The sequence below is a fragment of the Cydia amplana genome, chromosome 26 (assembly GCF_948474715.1).
Source record: "Cydia amplana chromosome 26, ilCydAmpl1.1, whole genome shotgun sequence".
Lineage (NCBI taxonomy): Eukaryota > Metazoa > Arthropoda > Insecta > Lepidoptera > Tortricidae > Cydia > Cydia amplana.
In genome coordinates this window covers 6,870,814-6,891,580 of record NC_086094.1, presented here as the reverse complement: position 1 = coordinate 6,891,580, position 20,767 = coordinate 6,870,814, and the positions used below count along the sequence as shown (strand labels likewise).

The window sequence follows — 20,767 nt, the reverse complement described above, 5'->3', positions numbered from 1 at the left end:
TCCTCACCGTGTTTATCCGTACTCTGACTATAAGTACAGAAACTTATTGATATTACGATTTTTTCAGTGATATTAGTAATACTATTCAGCTCGTGCTTTTTCTTTTCTCTACATGTAATATAAAATATATTTAAGAATAAAGAAACTACGTGCTGCAGTTACGGTGCTGCGTATTCGTTTAAAAAAAACCGATAGCTCGCGGTAGTCCATCAATTCGGTTGTCAAACCAAAAACACATTTCTGAAGAATCGTATGTAGTGTGGTTTTATCTCTTTCGCTTGCCATGTAAAGAAAGAGTTACAACACGAGTGACTAATTTAGCACGTTTAGCACAGAATTTAGCTTGAAGGCTGGCGTCCACTAGACTCGCCGAGGCGAATCGAATCGAATCGCAATAATTCGCCTCCTATATTTTCTATGCAACTGCGTCCATTCATATTTAGATATAATATTTTTGTTGCATAGAAATATAGGAGGCGAATTATTGAGATTCGATTCGCCTCGGCGAGTCTAGTGGCCGCCAGCCTTAAAAGATACAATTTCCGAACGTGTGTCACTTGTCAGTAACATGACAGAAGCGTTCGGAGGTTAGCCTAATGTAATCAATCTCAATAAGTTATTTTTTTTAGTATTAAAATAAATATTAAAGTTTTACCATTGTTCAGAAAGAGAAGAGTCGTGGAATGTTTTGGGCCCCATACATTCCACGACTCTTCTCTTGTCTTTCCGCACAGACGTATTTCTAATTCTTTGGCACAGACTCTACTGGAAAAACCGCTGAACTATTATAAGTAGCTCTTAACTCTGGTAGCCAGGTATTTGAACGTTTCTGAATGAGATAAAAAGTAATAAAAACAAAATCAAAAGTTGCAAATTTATTTCGGTTGTATTGTATTATTTATAACATTTTAACTGTACATAATATGAAGCTAACTTAAACCGGAAGTAAAATACGTAGTTCATACATAGGTAAAGTGTAATTTAGGATTAGAATGATGCAGTTGGAAGACATTAAATGTGAATATAAACTAGACAAGTCTCAATGCCACACATGCCTAAGTTTTGGTCGAAAACTTACCTTATTGGGTGAATATGTAGATATATTAAGAAAAATAGTCCCGCAGACTGGATTCTGGGTAAGTAAGCATCATAATCATAAATAAATTTCATAGAATATACAATGTTATTATGGTGTATTCAATGTTGGAAACGGTCTTTTTTTTTTTCAATTTATTTGGGACAAAAAACAGTAACACACAGGGTTAAGACACAGAAATAGAATACAAAGGGTAATAAAGTGTGAGACCAACAACATTGTCCACAGATTACTAGATTACCTACTGATAAATCTAAAATATATAGCGCTAGGTAACAACATAAAGCTAAAAGTAACAAAGCTACGATTACAAAATAGGTTTGTGAATACAGTAACAAATTCATATTAGCAGGAGTAGTCTATACAATGTAACGAGCGAGTAAAAACAGTTAAAACAGCATGGCCCATCGGAGCGACATTTTAATTATGTTTTGTTTGAAGCAACTGAATCAAATTATTTTTATACACATTATCAGACATCATGAAAATGTAGGTTCTTATAAGAGTCAAGTTTTTAACTATTAGCACAGAATAAATAATAGTACTAGGTACAGAAGGTTCACTCTCTAACAAAACGCGTCTATTACGAGTGATATGACCGCTAGGTGGCGCAAGCGCGAGCAGGCGTCCGTTCCGTAGCGGTGCGGACTATGGACACCAAAATTGGTGTGGGCCGCATGTACTTGTAGGTATTTGTAGCGACACGACGAAATCGCGGAGTGAGCCACGCTGCTGTATAAGCTGAAAGTTATAAGTTTACAATATTATTTATTATACAATGTATAAATTAACTTAGATAAATTACTTAAATTATTAGGATAGATTTGCAGTGTTTGTCTGTTTTTAAAAACACATTTTATGAAGGTAAAAGCCATAAGAAGGTAAGGTCATAAGTTTGGAGACCCTGGCAGGCGTGGCTCACTCCACGATTTCGTCGCGTCGCAACAAGTACCTAAAAGTACATCCGTCCCACACCAATTTTGGTGGCTAGCCATAAGCCGCGCGTGGACCTAGCGGTCATATCTGTCCCCATCGTAACAGACGCGTTTTGTTAGAGAGTGAATCTTCTGTACCTAGTATTGTTATTTATTCTGTGACCCTGGCTTTAACCCACCAATGGCATAGAACTGAAAGTAACTATGTTCTATTTAATAGTGATCGGATTTGATTGGAGGTAATTTGTACTAGTATCCTCCTAAGGCCCAAGGTCCTACCTATAGTACATATTCAGTTTGATGTAATTTAAATCATGTTCAATTGGAACAGAGTCGCTTTTGCTTTGTTTCGTTCAATTTTCAAACAAGGCACAATCAACTCTATTTCATTATGGCAAATTTTGGATGTTTTGTTTGTATGGCTGGGCCTTAGAAATGTATTAGGACAGTGGGATGTTAGAGGCTATTCAGTACCACTGTCTCATATCTAAATTTTTATTTTGGGATAACCGGTATTGGTTAGTTTAATTCAATCAGTTACTATAAACTAATTAATTTCTAGATTAACTGCAACATGGAATCGGTGCACATTTGCTGGGAGTGCAGTGGAGCCCTATCAAAGATGGCTGCCTTCCAGAAGCGAGTGCTCAGAGCCACTGAAATGCTGGAAACGGGGCAGGTTTGTACAAGCAGCAGTCTTACCTGTACATTGGCGGACCTTGTTACAAACAGCATAAGGTCCGCCGATGTACAGTTAACAGATAATCATCTGTGAAATTTGTAGAAGGCTGTAAAGTTAATCTCTTTGATTGTCACCTTTCTAGTTAGGTGCTATTCATAGATTACGTCATTTCAAATTAGGAGGGGGGGGGTCCGGACATCGGATGATGGTAGCATGACGTAGGAAGAAACGGGGTCATTCGATGCATGATTTTTTTATGAACAGCCCCCTAGCCCCAAAACTCGTCCCATGATTTTCTTGTATGGTGGTCCACTAGAGGTTAAGAGCCAACAGGAGTGGTCATTTCTCCATACAAACGTACTCGACTGTTTCCTCCGTGGGTTTTGAAGCTAGAGCAATGATTTTTTCAACACAGATTAATATTGTCAATATCTGTGTCGGACCGTTTTGCTTTTTTTGATATTTTGGTTTTTTAAGGCGCTAGAGCCCTTCAAAAATGGCCAAAATGACCTAATTGACTATGCCGCAATGAGAGGCGTGCTATTCAAAACTGACATCAATTAGTCAAAAAAGCAGAACGGTCCGACACAGATAATGTCATAATCATTTAGATTTCCAAATTTGGTTACGATTGGTTAAGTTTTTGAGGAGGAAACAGTCGAGTACGAAACCTCGATTTTTGATATTTTTACGCAGGATTTTTCGCCTTGTCCTTATCGCACTAGTTTTAGGAGCCGCTTCCGTTAGCGAGACGGGTATATTTACCTAAAATATTTTAATCTTAGCTCCTGTTGGCTCTTAAGGGAGCCTGGAGTATGCTTGGCAACCTAATCCCAAGAATCTGCATAGGCATAAGTTTTTCTTAAAGTGTTCAAGGGTGACTGCTATAGTTATTGGCCACTCCTTACAAATCAGAAAGAAACAAGCCAATTGCAACCTTATTATTAACTATAGCAGTCACCCTATTAAAGTATTCTTTTCAGGCATATGGAACCTTGTCAAATCTAACCACAGTCATATTTAATGACATAAGTCCTAACACGATCTACGTCACACAGACAAATGATCCGACACCCACAGACACAAAATGTGAAACGGATGATATAGTCCATGACACTGGCCATGTTTCAGATACCACAGACAACATAGAATTGGTGAAAACGGATGATACAGAGATGATAAAAACTAGAAAACTAAAAAATAATAAGTGGACTTTGAAAAGGGCATTGCTGAATAAAAAGCCAAAATTTAAAGTTATTGACAATAATAAAATATTTAGAAAGGTCCAATTAAGTTTAGAAGAACTGAAAAGTTGTCTAGAGAAGGAGAGACATAGTGAATTTTATATGTCATGTAAATTTAAATGTGAAAGCTGTGTGCTTGGGTTTAAGGATGAAAACGGTTTGGCTAGGCATGCCGAAAAACATCATAGTGTGGTAAGTAACTCATTAAATATTACATACAAACTCTGTATTAAGTACAAATATTTGATGCCAGAACTCGGAAGGTACTTTGGGATCAGGTTAATTTAATTTAACCTCCTAAGGCCCAAGGTCCTACCTAAAGTACTTATACAGTTAGATGAAATTGAAACCATATTCAATTGGAACAGAGTCGGTTTTGCTTTGTTTCGTTCAATTTTCAAACAACGCAATATCAACTCTATTTCCTACACTACAGGTTCAAATTTCAGAACTGTAATAATGATTTGCTAATATGGAATTTATATGAAACGTGTGTTGTGACGTCACAGTCAACTCACCTACTTTTTAGGGTTCCGTACCCAAAGGGTAAAAACGGGACCCTATTACTAAGACTCCACTGTCCGTCCGTCCGTCCGTTCGTCCGTCTGTCACCAGGCTGTATCTCACGAACCGTGATAGCTAGACAGTTGAAATTTTCACAGATGATGTATTTCTGTTGCCGCTATAACAACAAATACTACAAACAGAATAAAATAAAGATTTAAGTGGGGCTCCCATACAACAAACGTGATTTTTGACCGAAGTTAAGCAACGTCGGGCGGGGTCAGTACTTGGATGGGTGACCGTTTTTTTGCTTGTTTTGCTCTATTTTTTGTTGATGGTGCGGAACCCTCCGTGCGCGAGTCCGACTAGCACTTGGCCGGTTTTTTTAGACTTCAATCCGATGTATTAAATAGAAGTTGTGTTTAAAAATAGCTGCTGTCTATGTTTTTCTAATAATTATCAGGTGCTTTATTTCGTGCACGGTGTGAAATAATTTATTTTAAGTAGACGAAAGTACCCAATTGTATAAAGATGACATCTGTCACCGTACCCAAGTTTGTATGAAAAATACTAGAACAAAACCATTTTTTCAGACTATAGGCCCATACACCTGCGACATATGCACCACGCGGGCCGCCAACAAAACTTCCCTAGTGTCGCACATATCCGAACACTACTACACGCACGAGTGCTCGATGTGTGCGTTCGCCAGCCGCCACGCCACGCACCGGCGCGTCCATGCGCGCGCGCATAAGGTCGCGCTGCAGTGCGTCAAGTGCGAGTTGAAATTTGGGTACGTATAAATATGGAAACATTTATTTTTGAAGTGAAAACTGTGCACTTTTTGGGATGGGGAAAAAATGTTAAACTCGCGACAGGTCACGTGACCGTAAGACGGACACGTGACCTGATCGAAAAATGTTACAATGTCATTGAGTTTTTCTTTATTGATTGAAATGTCATCTAGCTGGTATTAATATAACTCGAGTACTAACAGTGACGTGCTTAGGGGTTTCAAGTAATGCGACGAAATAACGCTAGATGGCGTTAACCTCAATTACACATAGTGCTGCAGACATTTTGCACTAGTCATTGAGTTTTCACTTCGGGCGGCACTCCCGGAGTGCAACCCGTTGATTTTTTTTTCCTGAACATAAGTAAATGGGAGTTAAATTGGTAGGTTCTATCGGACGTTTAATCCTTATTGAATGCGATACTTGTATATCGTCGTCTACAGTGGCAAGACATGTCACATGTGTCGCGACTGAGGTAAAGTGTATTGCTCATATAGACATTAAGTAATGCTCGTAATATCACAAATGAGATATCTCTCGAACGCGTAATTATTCAACCATTACTTCAGATATCACTCATTACGCGAGCGCGAACGACCTGCCGAAGCGCGCGTAATAGATTCGATTCAATATAGAATAGAATAGAAAGTCATTTATTCGATAAAGCACACATACACAGGACAAAAATTCTATTGCTCAACAATTTATAACTAATATTATATTATAAGTAGGAGTTGAAAATAGAGTTCCGGTTAATCCGGTTATAATATTAGCTGAAAATCGTACTTTCCGTTCGCCGCGAAATCTATCGTCGAGTAGCAGTACTGATAGTTCTGCTACTTGACGCTAGATGCCGCCTACGAAAATAATTGTCGTTTTGGTAACAAAACTGATGTATGGAGTGAGCACTCTATGCCTTCTTAAAGTTCTTAACACATTCAGTGCCGAAAACGCGACTATCGGGTATTTTCTTCGGGTATGCTTTCATTTCAATTTCATTTTTTTCATTTCATTTCATTTCATTTTGTGATTTCGATCCCAGGCCGGACGACCCGATAGTCGAGATCGTGGTACTACAGCTTTATATGACGAAATGTGGACTGACGCGAATATACTATGTGTTGTTTGGCTGGGTGGCAATTAATGTGTTAATTCTCTTTGATTTATCTAAGTATTTTACCTGCTTTAAGGTCTCGCAGGGATTTCTTCCAGCATCACAAGGAGTGGCACGAGAGGTTCGTCTGCGACCACTGCGGCGTCAGCTTCAAGATGCGGTACTGCATCAAGGACCATATCAGGTAACTTTCTATCTTATCTTATCTTGTTAACGTGGTTTATACCTGACAAACCTGACCTGCTGGAGAGCTGCGCCCCGCAGTCTGCGCCGGTCCGTCACCGTTAACGCAAGCTCCTGATGACGCTGCTCAGTACGGAGTGAAACATGTCGAGCGTTTTCGACTTAAAATACGTGAGTGACCCGTCTTTAATATATTTAATATGTGGTTTATACCTACTAATGAACCTCCAGGGGGCCCGTTTCTCAAAAGCTTGTAACTTGTAATACCTACAAGCGGATGTCACTTTGACAGCTTTGGTTAGAAAGGGACTTCCACTTGTATTACAAGTTAGAAGCTTTTGAGAAACGGGCCCCTGGTCTATTTGTTCTTTATCTTTGTTTCTGTACAATATTATGTAATATGCTTTTTACGACTGTTTGTGTTCTAAAGAAACTAACAAATAAATAAGAAATCGTATAACAGTTCCTTCTGATTCTTATGTCTGCACTGCCCAATATAAAATACTGCTATACTTGGTCAAGCGAATTTTGTCAGTGGATAAAGGCGGCAAATTTGAAAAAAAAACGCGGGTTAGCAACACTACGTTCGAATTGTTCGAAATTCGCGTGTCATTTATATCTTATCTGTGGAACTGTTTTGTTTAAATTTCATCGTTGTTCGATGTACATTGCTGCTTTTTGTTCGTTTCCTAGGGATACCATACTTTAGTTTGCTTTACATTGCTACTGACATATCCAGCTTGACAGACTATATTTTCTGCAGGAAGCAACATTCCCCTTTTGAATGCAAACTCTGTGACAAGAAGTTCTCCCGGTACAATGGATTATGGCTGCACAATAAGGTACTGTATCATATTTGTACCTACCAATATATAGATTTATAAGAAACTAGTACATATAAGTAACGAAACTGGGTCCTGTAACACAGGGTTTCCTAGATCAGGACAGGGACGTGATTTACTGTATGTCGAAATTTATACAATAAACTTTTTTCATTTAAATATTTATTTATTATTTTATGTATTTAATTAAACAACTTTCTTTCACTTCAAATGTGTATAATTCAATAGATCGAAATAAAATATCATAATAGCTTTTCCAATAATATCGTGTCTTTTTTACTCATAGTCAATGACGTTGGCAAATGTCAAAGGTTTTTATAGTTGGCGCCAGCATAGGTCCAAAAAATCGCTGATGATAACAAGAAATAACTCAAAATGTAGTCAATGATGATGATGGGTGCTGAGAAAGGGCCGTATGTGTGTCACACCGTGTGTGTGTGTGTCATATGTGTGTCACACCGTGTGTGTGTGTCATAGGTGTGTCACACCGAGTCTGCTCAGGGCGCGTACTGCGTGGAGTGCGACCGGCGCTACGCGGACGTGTACCGCTACCGCTGGCACCTCAGCAACAGCGCGCGCCACCGGCCGAGGGCGAGACTACGGTAACAGTAATATGAATATGTACTAGGTATGTCACACCGAGTCTTCCCAAGGCGCGTACTGCGTGGAGTGCGACCGGCGCTACGCGGACGTGTACCGCTACCGCTGGCACCTCAGCAACAGCGCGCGCCACCGGCCGAGGGCGAGACTACGGTAACAGTAATATGAATATGTACTAGGTATGTCACACCGAGTCTTCCCAAGGCGCGTACTGCGTGGAGTGCGACCGGCGCTACGCGGACGTGTACCGCTACCGCTGGCACCTCAGCAACAGCGCGCGCCACCGGCCGAGGGCGAGACTACGGTAACAGTAATATGAATATGTACTAGGTATGTCACACCGAGTCTTCCCAAGGCGCGTACTGCGTGGAGTGCGACCGGCGCTACGCGGACGTGTACCGCAACCGCTGGCACCTCAGCAACAGCGCGCGACACCGGCCGAGGGCGAGACTACGGTATTAACAGTTACATGTATATGTATTAGGTATGTCACAATGAATGTTATAGGTGTGTCACACGGAGTCTCAAGGCGAATTCATACGTGAAGTGCGACCGGCTTAGAAGGTAGCTTAGTTTTAGGACCATAACTAGTTTAGGTATTACAAGCTTTTATTTAACTTGCCCTGTTAGTAAGTATTTATGTTAGTTGGTGTGCGTCAAATCTTGGAAGCTAAATTTGATCTACTTCCTGATTTTCGATTGAGCTGAAATTTTGCATACATATGTAAAATGGATGACAATGCAATATTATGATGACATAAAGCTGATCTGATGATGGCGACAGGAGGTGGCCATGGGAACTCTGTGATAAAACAACACAAACTAATTGTGTTTGGGGTTGTCAGAATTGTCTCGATGCGTATTAGTTGCCTGTGGAAAGGAAAGTCCAGTTAGCGATAAAAGCTTGTACGATATGTTTGCAAAAAACTCGGCGCAAGCGAGCTAATGTAAACCTTACTTGAAAGTGTGAAGGTTACTTTGACAGCGTACGTCATTACACCTATTGTTGTCAAAGCATGGCGCTGTGGGCACGACTTAGTTCGTTTTTTTTAGCATTTGTAAGAACTTGAAAGAAGGTAAGCGATTTTGACGTGTCTTTTAATTGAAAAACACTTTTTAAAAATCAGTAACTATTACTTATGAAAGCAGACGACTATAAAAGATCGTATTAGATTCATAATTGTTACATATTTACCGTAACTTATTTTTAAAATGTGTTTTTTTTTAATAATTTGTTATATTTTTTAAGTATTATGACTTGTGAATAAATAAAATCAAAATTTTAATGACTCTAGATCTCCGTGTGACATTATTTATTTACCCTATTAATTTTGAACACAGTTTTTGACTGGTATCATCTTTCGTATACGGACATGAATTTCTGTCAATATATATGCCAAAACGAAATGTCAAAATGGGACGCCCAGGTACGCGACCGCCCCGGAGGAGCCCCAGTGGGCATCTGATTCAAAGGAGAATTTTGACAGATATGGCGAATGTATGGAAATTTTACGAAAGTTTAAATTTACGATTGAATTTCTGTGTTGCCTTTAAGAGGAAAAATAGGAAAAGGCTGATTCGTTGTAGTCCAGTTATCTGGCTTTCAAAATCACTCGATTTTATAGCTTGAGCATCGATTTTTTTATACAAATTTTACTAAACGCTGACACTCGTTCATCTCATTTTAGGTACAACTTTGCATAAGTGTATTTAATATATTGTAAAAGATTTCAGATTTTCAAAGGTGCTTCGTTGTAAACACACTCTTTGGGATAATAATGGCATTTATTATATAAAAAAATATCAAGACATGTGAACGCTAGCGACTTAACGGTGACTGCCTTTTTCGCAGATTTTGCTCGACGCAGTCTTAAGACGATTGGAAGGCCCAATGCCCTTGAGCGTCAGGGCGGAGCTAAGCGCTCTGTACCCGCACCACCCGCTTACCCCGCTCGCTGCGATCGTACGTGAATTTTGTATCGCTGCACCGCCACGAGGTTCAAAGAATAAGATACAGCCCAGAGGCGTGCAGTTGGCGCTATACTCGTATACCTTTTGTTTGCAGATATTTTGTTGTTTGAGTATGAGTAGATAATGCATTTAGTGGAGGTCGTAAATTACATTTCACGGTTAATACGACTCGCGTCCTGTTTAAAACGCCGTGTAAAATTATATTATTATTATATATTACTTACCCATCCCGTTACGCACCATGCTGCACGTTTGTGTAATTGACATAACCGTCGTATTGAATTGGTAGAGTGTCATTCGATGGAACTTGCTAACTATGTAAGTAATCAAACTTGATGAATGAATTTACTAATGACTTTTGTTGACATAGTTAGTTCCATAGAATGATACTTTATGCAATACGCCGTCAGCCAACATTTTTTAATGTGTTTATTACCTACCTTAGGTTTTTTGTTTTGTCTAATAAAGTCCGTCAACCAAATCTTGTCAGTAGTAAAAGGCGGCAAATTTGAAAAATCGCGGGTTAGCAACACTGTGTTCAAATAATTCCAAAACGCGTGTCATCTGTGTTTTATCTGTGGAATGTGGATCGTGAACGACAGCCGTCACCTTATTTGTTTTCATTTGGTTTTCATTCTGAATCGTTTCTGTTTCAAGAGATATTTCTGCTGTCACCATTAAATACCAATACATTAAATAAGAATAAGCAAAGCTAAGGGGCCTACAATGTACAATCATGCTCGTTGGCGTTGATGGTAAACATTACTAAAAATTGAGGTTATGACAAGTATTGGAAGAACTCTTTCGAACTTTTAAGATTATGTTCAGTTTTTTTGTTTTAGGGTTAAAAGGCATAAATAAAATTAAAACGTATACCTAAATCTATCCAACAAGACCATAAATTGTGTCCTGGAAACCGTCCGTAATAGGCCCACATGTCTAATATTTTCAGCAATCAGTTGTGACTATTTACAAAGGTAAACCTTTTAAACAGTATTAAGAGCCTTGATTATATCGCCGTTCTTTCGCAATATCTACCTAATCCATACATGTTTGTTGCAGGATTAAATCTTGCCCAATATAAGGCGTTCGTAGTAGGTAGTATCTTTTCAGACAATACTTACCTATGGCGGTTTATGTACGTGTACAACGCAACCAAGTCGAAAAGTGACCCTTATTTACCTTTAAATCAAATAAACACCCAAATATCAGTTGTTTTATTTTGAATATGTATATTGTACAATATATACCAATCAAAAAAATTACACAGGTATGTCATATTCATCCAGAACAGTACACTAATTTACATTAACAAGTGGCATATTATTACTACGGAGTAAGGGGAAAAAATCTTCAAATACTTAGAAATTATTTACAGAACAGAAAACAGTATGTAGAAATCAAAAACATAGATGAGGGACAAGACAAAGTCTTCAAGTCAAAAATTACCACAATTACTAGAGGGGTCCCACAAGGATCTATTTTAGGTCCTATTCTCTTTATTATATTTATTAATGACGTCATAAAATACGTACAGAACTCGCTAAGTAATTTAAACGTGGTGATATTTGCTGATGACACAAATGCTATTATCAGTGCAAGTAACGAAGTTGAACTTAAAAATAATATTAAAACGGCTCTTTCGGTTTTCCATAAGTGGTTCAGAGATAACAATTTGAAATTAAATACGGAGAAAACAAGTGTCGTCCAGTTTAAGAGTGATCCTAAAAATAAGGATATTCTAGAACTAGTCTATGGCGACGACACTCTACGTTCCGTTGAGGTTGTCCGGTTTTTAGGGATAGAAATTGATTCTTCTCTTAACTGGAAACAGGAATTGAATCAAATCGAAAACACTATTAGTTCTGCCTGCTTCGCTCTGAGAAATTTAAGAGATATCATCGGAATAGATCGATTGAAAACTGTATATTACGCTTTAGTTGACTCGAAACTCAGATACAGCATTAAATTTTGGGGGGCAACGTATAGTTACAATATAAAAAGGGCTTTCATAATTCAAAAGCGAGCAATAAGAATAATCATGCGTATACCTCAGTGGGTTTCATGTAAAGACTTGTTCGCCAAATTAGAAATTCTAACTGTACCATGCCTTTATATTATGATACTCTGTACGGACTTAGTAAAATCTCTGACAAGTAGTGAAACTGTAGAGGCTCGGGCGATCAGACTGGCAACTAGGACAAAAAACCTGAACCGCCCCTTTACACCAAAGCTAAAGGTCACGGAGTACTGTGCTCGGTACCAGGCTATCAAAGTTTTTAATAGGCTACCCACAGAACTCAAAGCAGTTTCTAACCCATTCATATTTAAAAATAAATTAAGGTCATTTTTGCTAGCAAAATGTTTTTATTCAGTCGAAGAGTTTTTCCAATACAACAATGAATCTATTTAATTTAATTTTGACATGTGGTTCGTTAAGTTAAGTATTTTGTTTTTGTATGAATTGACATGTTATCAAATATTTATTTAATTGTACGTAGTATTAAAAATTATGAGTTTTCAACGTTTTATATTTGACATTATATTATTTTATTTTTACTTGTGACTTGTTATTCATTGTTTAAATTATTATTTGAAAATTATTTATTTGCTGACATGTCCCATCATACTAAGTTTAATTAAATTATAAGCATGTAATTAGTTCATAAGTTTTCTAACACAATGTATTATTGTTAAAGAAATAAATAAATGAAATGAAAATATTATATTGTAAATAACAAATATTTGCACTATCTAATTATCTGCATTTTGATATGATTTTATTTTAGTAAACTTAGAAGACATAGATAGGGAACAAAGAGAATATAAGCAGTTGTTTTTGATATCTTCAAATTTGTTCATCATTTTGATTAACATTGTTTTAACATCGCTTTTAAATTGTCCGTCCATGTTTCAATTTTTTTCAATAAACCGCGAGTGACAATTTGAATTGACGTACGCAGGGCGCGCTCAGCGGAAAAAAAACTGTTGGTTCGATGTACATTGCTGCTTTTCTTAGCGCAATACTGCTCTTTGAGTGTTGCCCTACTTTAGTTTGCTTTACATTGCTACTGACAAGATTTGGTTGACGGACTATATATACACATATCATAAAGAAACACATCTTCATTCATACTCACATCGTACATCGTAGTGTACCTTTACTTTACTACCTACTATTTGTAGGAACTGCAACAGTAACTTTGTAATAGCAAATATTTATATGGGATTACAAACTTACTTATGAAAGAAAGAAAGAAAGAAAGAAAATACATTTATTTATGACACACAGAATGACAAAAACTTATTGACACATATACAATGTATATATTATATAAGATAAAGTGCAAATGCCATAAAAGGGTCACAACTCAGCATGTAGCTGGCAAAGCCAGCGCTGTTCTTCCGTTGTGACCCAGGTGTACGCCGTTCGGTTATGCAGTTCTTAGATCTTTAAAACGTGACTGATATTGCAATATTTTTAGGTTTTCTATGGCTTGATAAGCTGAAAACTACTTATGTTTAAAATTTGAAGCTTGTGGATATACTAGAAGTACCTTAGAATTATGATGATCGTAGGTGAGTGAGTGAGTGAGTGAGTGTGTCAGTGTCGAAAATAAGGAACTTTGACGTACAATCATTCTTAAACTACTAGTTCAAATTGAATGTTTTTGAGAATATATCTTAAGCATGTTTAGCCCTATATATTACTGAAAATTCAGGGTTTTAGCTTCAGCCAGCACAAAATTACAGGACGTCGAAAATGGCCTGAATCGCTTCGAGAAAAGGATGGTACGGCCGTGCCTCTTTTTTTGCTCGACTTGGCGGGGGCACTGCCGTGCCCTCAGATTTACTTAATAAACTAACATCATTTTAATGGGTAACAATCCTAAAAATGTAATAGTTTCTGAATCAAACTATATAGTATATACCTACAACATAAATTGCCAATGTTGATCAATTTTTTTTAGAAATTGAACTTTATTAAAAACGTTAAATTTTAATGGCAATATGTCGGCGCATGTTCGAAAACATTTTTTATATATTTCAAATGAAGCTTTCTCAAACATAAGTGGAAATATTGTCATTACGTTCGTAATAATAGGCTGCGAAACACCGTGTTGTGCGCGCTAAAGCGCGTCACAACCAAATCAACATTCTGCAGTTATTTAATCTTTGGCCACAATAACTCCAATTTTATTGCACCTCGGCTCAGAACAAGCATGCAGAATACAAGGAAGGCACGGAGCGACGAGCGACACAGCCTCCTCGTCTCAAAGCTAGCACACGACTGCCGGCCACGCCTTTTTCGAGCTACATACGCACAAAATGTTGAAAAATACTCGATTTCTTAAAAAAAAAATTATTTATTAACATTATTCTACGTTGCATTTGTAGTATCTGTTAAAACAATTATTCTAGTTTAAAAATAACTTTAATCGAATAAACCGTTCACTAGAAATAGGCAAAGTTAGTCGCAAAACGGCCTGTCGTAATGTTCCTTTTTTGGAAAAACTATAAGTCATAGGGAACAAGTCAAACGTTAGAAATGTTGTACATAAAACGTAAAATCATATATATTTTTTTCATATTTTTTTGTTGAACCGTTAAGAAGATATAGACTCTAGAATGTTAGAGTTTTCGGCCAAAAACGGCGTCTAGGGCCTTAAAAGACACATCAAGATTGTTTACCTTATTTCTAATGCTAAAAAAAACGAAGTATAGTAACGACGCCTTTAGGCGTTCTTGGCGTTCAAAAGGTTAAATTCCACCTATTTCGTCCAGGATCCCATGCCCCGGGTGCGACAAGGTGTTCACCAAGAAGATATACATGAAGGACCACTACGACCTGGTGCATCTCAAGATATACAAGTACCGGTGCGAGCGGTGCGACAAGGTAAACGACCGAGCGAATTAGTACTACAGAATAAATAATAGTACTAAGTACAGAAGACTCACTCTCTAACAAAACGCGTCTGTTACGATCAGCGCAGATATGGCCGCTAGGTGGCGACAGCGCCACGCGCGGCTTATGGCTTTCCCCAAAATTGGGGCCGAACGGATGTACTTTTAGCTACCTGTAGCAAAGCGACGAAATCGCGAAGTGAGACACGCCTGGTAGTACGTTGATGTAGGATGAAAGAAAAAGAAAGCTATAACTTCCTAGGGAGTTATAGGGTCAATCAACTATTTCTTGTTGTTATTCCGTCCCATCAGCGAGGAGACAATAGTAGCATATAGATTGTTAGAACTGCTGTACCATGTTCTACTAACATGCTCAGTAGTTGTCCCATTATGTAATGTAATAGTACATTATTGTCGAGGTTCGGAAGTAGCTACTTGCAGGCTGAGGATTCGTTTTAAACGGACGACCTTGGGAGTCCGTTTAATTGAATCCGAAGCCAGCAAGTAGCCTTCCAGCCGAGTCATATATAGTGCTTTTCTCAAAAATGGTGCAAGAAATAGAAATATTTTACAGAACTTACAGAAGCAACGTTCTAATTTTCCATTAATTTTCACAGAAAAAAATACAACCATTAAAAAAATTAGCTTGCCGCCTTTAAAAAAAAAGAAGTGTATTTTTCTGCTGAAAATACGCCAACCTATTTGAGACACCTAAATAGTCGCGGTACCAACATTAAGCCTGTAACAGACTATCGCACCGCACCGCGACCTTGGAGCGTCGCACCCATAAGTGAGAGCGAGAAAGAGATATCTGTTTCTCGCTCTCACTTATGGGTGCGACGCTCCAAGGTCGCGGTGCGGTGCGATAGTCTGTTATAGGCTTTATAATAATAAGTGCTGATCATCTGTTTGGCTGTTTAAGGGACCTATGCCTTCATTTGATATGGCCATTTGAAGTTTTAAAAAGTTTGGAACTCGTTAAATAATGGAATTTGTATGCGACATTGCAGTCCCGAAATTGAGACTGCAATGTTTTTAACTTTTTAATTTTTTGAATGACCATAAACTACGCACTTCGCGACCTATTTTTTAACCGGCAACGTCGACTTTGCCGTCCATTTTTGAGAAAAGGTCTTATAACTACCATACAATGCAAGTTTGGTTCATTTAAATACGAAAAACCTAGAATTTTAAGAGCTACTCAGGAGACCGTAACCATAGCAACGTGTGACAAGAAAAAGTTGATTAACCCTATAGCTTTCCTTTTCATACATTGAATAGGCTACATGACTAATTTTCATTTATGGTATCAATAGATCGGGTTTGTTTTTAGGGTCAAATGTCTATATGGGACCCATTGCATTAAAGTAACACAAAAGTCAGAAATTGTAGTCAAAGTCCGACAGTCGCACTTCACTCGCGAAACGCCCCTCACAATATGACAAGTGAACGTGACGTCAAGGTCACTGAGATCCCATCTTGGTATGGAAAAATTTACAAAATAAGAAAATTGTGTTTTTCTCAGTGAAATATTGCGTTTAAGTATATAGTTGCTATACAATATTTGTTTGTATTAAATGTATGGAATCGAATGGTACTATACCCTTACTTTTATCGTTTTTGGAAGTTAAGTAAAAACTTAAATCGTGAAACTTTCAGTATTTTTGTAGCATTTCCATATTTTGTTTTAATATCTACATTATTGTGATATATTGCTCATTTGCTATCTATTTTACTAGATTTTATTATAAAATTCAACATGTGTCATCATCCCTATTGAATGATTATGTTGTTGTTGGTTGTTCTAGAATTTCCTCCGCAACGCGGACTTAGTGCAGCACCGGAAGCGAGTGCACGAGGGTATCCTTCCGCCCAAGAACAAGATCTGCTACATGTGCGGTCGCGGGTTCACAGTACGTATATATTAACCGTTTGAACGCCATATTGGCCGTCTATCGTCACAGAATAAATAATAGTACTAGGTACCTACAGAAGATTCACTCTAACAAAACGGGTCTATATATAGGGTATTTGACTGTATTTAAAATAAATGATTTATCACCATGTATGAAATAGGGCACCAGAAGATTAATAGAGAAACGTGGACAGCAGTTATTTTTAGACACAATTTATATTTTAAAACCCATATGAAACTATAAAGAGTAGGTAATTTGATTGTGACGTCACATGTGTTTCATATAAATTCCATAGAAGCAAATTCGTTTTGACAGTTCGAAAAAAGAAACTGATTTGACTAGTAGTCAAATACCCTATTCTAATTAATTGGGTTGTCTTATATTCAGTCAGTTGTTAATACTCTGGCAAGCTAGCTTTGCAGAAAAAGGTGGCAAATAGACATATTACAAAAGAGAGACTTATTAGAATACAAAAGGTAATCACGGTTCATATTTCGGTGGATATTAAGTCAGTGAAACTAACCGTGAATCATTCAAAACTGTTAAGGTGGCAAATACCTATGAAAAATGTACGCGCGAAAATTCGATTTCCCATACACTTTGAATGTCGCGGCCTTTCCTACTGACAAGGTTGCCTTGACACAGTATAATAATCATGAATCTAGTATTTTAACTGGATCTGGCATGAGGAGTGGGGGAAATGATCGAACAGGATAGTCTTATGTATCTTTCAGTAGGAGTAGCAGCGAAAGCGCTATTATTGTTTATCCTTGTCACAGTCTCACTTTTTTTTATTCCCCACCGTAAATTTAGTATGGATTATGGTGGGCAACAAATAAATTCGACCAATCATAGTGTCGCATTGCCTATGTTTTGTCCCTCACGGAGGCACGTGTATACAACTTCTATAGGATTCTACCTTCTATGATAATAATATACTAAACTTGTTGCAGACGAACAAGATCCTGTCGAACCACGTGCGCACGCACACGGGCGAGCGGCCGTACGCGTGCGCGCGCTGCCCCGCCGCCTTCGCGCAGCGCGCCGCGCTCAGGCAGCACGCACGCGCGAGGCACGACACACAAGACTCTTGAGACAGACAACACATATCCGTCCTAGTTCCCCCGGCTAGGCGGAATGCCTATATGCATTGCTCCACGTAAAAAAAACAAGTCAAGCCTGACCACAGCACAGAATAAATAATAGTATTAGTACTATTAGTAGTCTTCTGTACTTAAGTACAGAAGACTCTCTAACAAAACGCGTCTGTTACGATCAGCAGAGATATGGCCGCTAGGTGGCGACAGCGCCACGCGCGGCTTATGGCTTTCCCCAAAATTGGGGCCGAACGGATGTACTTTTAGCTACCTGTAGCAAAGCGACGAAATCGCGGAGTCAGACACGCCTGACCACAGACAGAATAAGTACGAAAGTACTTTATATCTGATTATAAAATAACACGATAATACCATGGAGCGACTTTCAACGCGAGGGTCGTTGGCCGGATACGCTAGAGTTAACTGAAAATGATTTTTGAAATAAAATAATTTAGAACAGTTTTTTAATGATTGTTATTTATTAACTTAATTTTTTTAACCTTTTGGACGCCAATGACCGATATATCAGCACCGCAAGTACGCCAAAGCCGCATTAATCGGTCACATACCACAGAGCAACATAGACCTACGTGCACATGCATAAAGTTCAATTTCAGTTCAACTTCGGTGACGTGGCGTCCACTGCCTCTTCAGTCTTCACTGTAACTTTCTTGACAGTCACCCTGCCGTTCTTGGGTATCTTGTGCTTGTACCGGCCGTGCAGGTAGAGGGCGCTACTGCGCCCGAAGTCCGCCCCGCACAGCGCGCACACATACGGCCGCGCGCCTGTGTGCGAGTTTATGTGATCCGAGAGCATTTTCTTTGTCTGCAACGAACGTGGTATGTATAAAAATTAACTGCTGTGATATCCTCCTAAGGCCCAAGGTCCTACCTATACTTAATTAGTTCAATGAAATTTAAACCATATTCAATAGGCTACATGACTAATTTTCATTTATGGTATCAATCGATCGGGTTTGTTTTTAGGATCAAATGTCTATATGGGACCCATTGCATTAAAGCAATACAAAAGTCAGAAATTGTAGTCAAAGGCCGACAGTCGCACTTCACTCGCGAAACGCCCTAAACAAAACGGTAAGGGAACGTGACGTCAAGGTCTCTGGGAGCCCATCTTGTAGTATGGACAAACAAGAAAATTGCGTTTTTGTCGGTGAAATATTGCGTTTATGTATAATATATAGTTGCCTTACAATATTTTTTTAGATGAAATGTAAGGAATCGAATGGTACCCTTACTTTTATCGTTTTTGGTAGTTTAAAAAAAACTTAAATTTTGAAACTTTCAGGTCCTGTATTTTTGTAATTTTTCAATATTTTATTTTAATAACCACATTATCGTGATAAATTGCTCGTTTGCTATCTATTTTACTAAATTTTGTTACAAAATTCAACATGTGTCATCGTCCCTATTGGAATGGAGTTGCAATTGTTTTGTTTCGTTCAATTTTCAAACAAAACAAAATCAACTCTAGTCCCTGCATTATAGGTTCAGATTTCAGTGGCATATTTTGGATTTTTTATTTGTATGGTTGGGCCTTAGGAGGCTATACACGCATGAACAGTCAGCAGCAGAAGTTGCTAAGCGGGCGAGGTGTTCAAAATTACCTTGACGCCTTATTCTCTTAACAATAAAGTCGCTTTGTATTATAAGGTGTAGTGAAGAAAGGACGTATTGCTGTTCTGCCCATGACGCCGGCGGTCAATGACACTGTGCGAGCGGTACAGCAATATAACTACGCGCGTGCGATAGAGATAGGAGTAGGCGAGTCAAAAAGAAAATCTTCGTACTTAGCGTCCTCTCTTAACCAATAGTGGACCTTATCTCGTAGCAGTAAGGTTCATGATGTAGAGTAGTGTCTGCCGGCGCCGCGTGTTCGTCTTGAAGATAGACTAGGAATCCTCTAGACGGAGTTTAGAGCAATTATTTCATGAAACCGATGCTGCCAACAATACTGGGGTGCGGGGGACGAGGCGAGCGAGTCCCGTGCCGTGATTGGTCCGTTCAAAGACACGGACGTCACACAAAGACACTTTGACTCGAACATTGAGTAAAACTACTGTATATTTGCTGTAATTAATGCTTATTGCCCTTATAGGATGGTTGACTGTCAGGTCAAATCAAGTTCTTTCTTTTTTTTTTTTCTCGAACTGTCAGAACGATTAGATACTAGTGTATATGAAACGCACACACGACGTCACGTTCAAATTAACTTCTCCTTCTACATTTAGTTATAATTAAACATTATATATATTTATTTATACAGTCAACAACCCTATTGGACTTATGTGCTTATTGTGTCTTTTTCTTTTTCCTTGTTTGTTTTATTTTGTTACTGTATGTTTTGCGACAATAAATGACTTTTTATTTTTATTTTATTTTTTATTTTATATTTCTGGCAGAGGGGGTAGCGCTACTATGCTCAGTCTGGAGGATGTCTTGTCTGTGGTCTTGAAGTGCAGTAGCGTACTAACAACCTTGTGTCGTAGCAGTAAGGTTCATAATACCTTGAAAGCCTTCCCGCAGTAGTCGCACATCTTGTCCTTGGGCCCGGTGTGGTTTTCGTGTGCGAGACGCTGGTGCCGCGTCCGGTTCGTCTTGAACTGCAGTAGCGTACTAACAACCTTATGTCGTGGTAGTAAGGTTCATAATACCTTGAAAGCCTTCCCGCAGTAGTAGCACATCTTGTCTTTGGGCCCGGCGTGGCTCTAGTGCGCGAGCCGCTGGTGCCGCGTGTTCGTCTTGAACTGCAGTAGCGTACTAACAACCTTATGTCGTGGCAGTAAGGTTCATAATACCTTGAAAGCCTTCCCGCAGTAGTCGCACATCTTGTCTTTGGGCCCGGCGTGGCTCTAGCGCGCGAGCC

The 20,767-nt window shown here is 38.6% G+C and overlaps 1 protein-coding gene and 1 long non-coding RNA gene across 3 annotated transcripts; one reads left to right on the top strand and one right to left on the bottom strand.

Annotated features, from left to right (window-relative positions):
- The first annotated feature begins 912 nt into the window (after positions 1-912).
- On the top strand, positions 913-17,880 carry LOC134660098 (GDNF-inducible zinc finger protein 1-like). The gene is made up of 10 exons (XM_063515798.1): positions 913-1,136; positions 2,594-2,710; positions 3,697-4,149; positions 5,055-5,254; positions 6,446-6,553; positions 7,316-7,394; positions 7,872-7,996; positions 14,751-14,862; positions 16,679-16,783; positions 17,740-17,880. Exons 1-10 carry the CDS (start codon positions 993-995, stop codon positions 17,878-17,880), a joined length of 1,584 nt encoding a protein of 527 aa, XP_063371868.1. The 5' UTR covers positions 913-992.
- A 692-nt stretch (positions 17,881-18,572) lies between these two features.
- Positions 18,573-20,749, bottom strand: LOC134660304 (uncharacterized). 2 transcript variants are annotated; one of them, XR_010097871.1, is made up of 2 exons: positions 20,700-20,749; positions 18,573-18,709 (listed from the first exon to the last, which is right to left on the bottom strand). It is a non-coding gene; the product is annotated as an uncharacterized LOC134660304 (long non-coding RNA). The 2 variants fall into 2 exon arrangements; XR_010097870.1 differs by lacking the exon at positions 20,700-20,749 and adding an exon at positions 20,409-20,493.
- Positions 20,750-20,767: the final 18 nt, after the last annotated feature.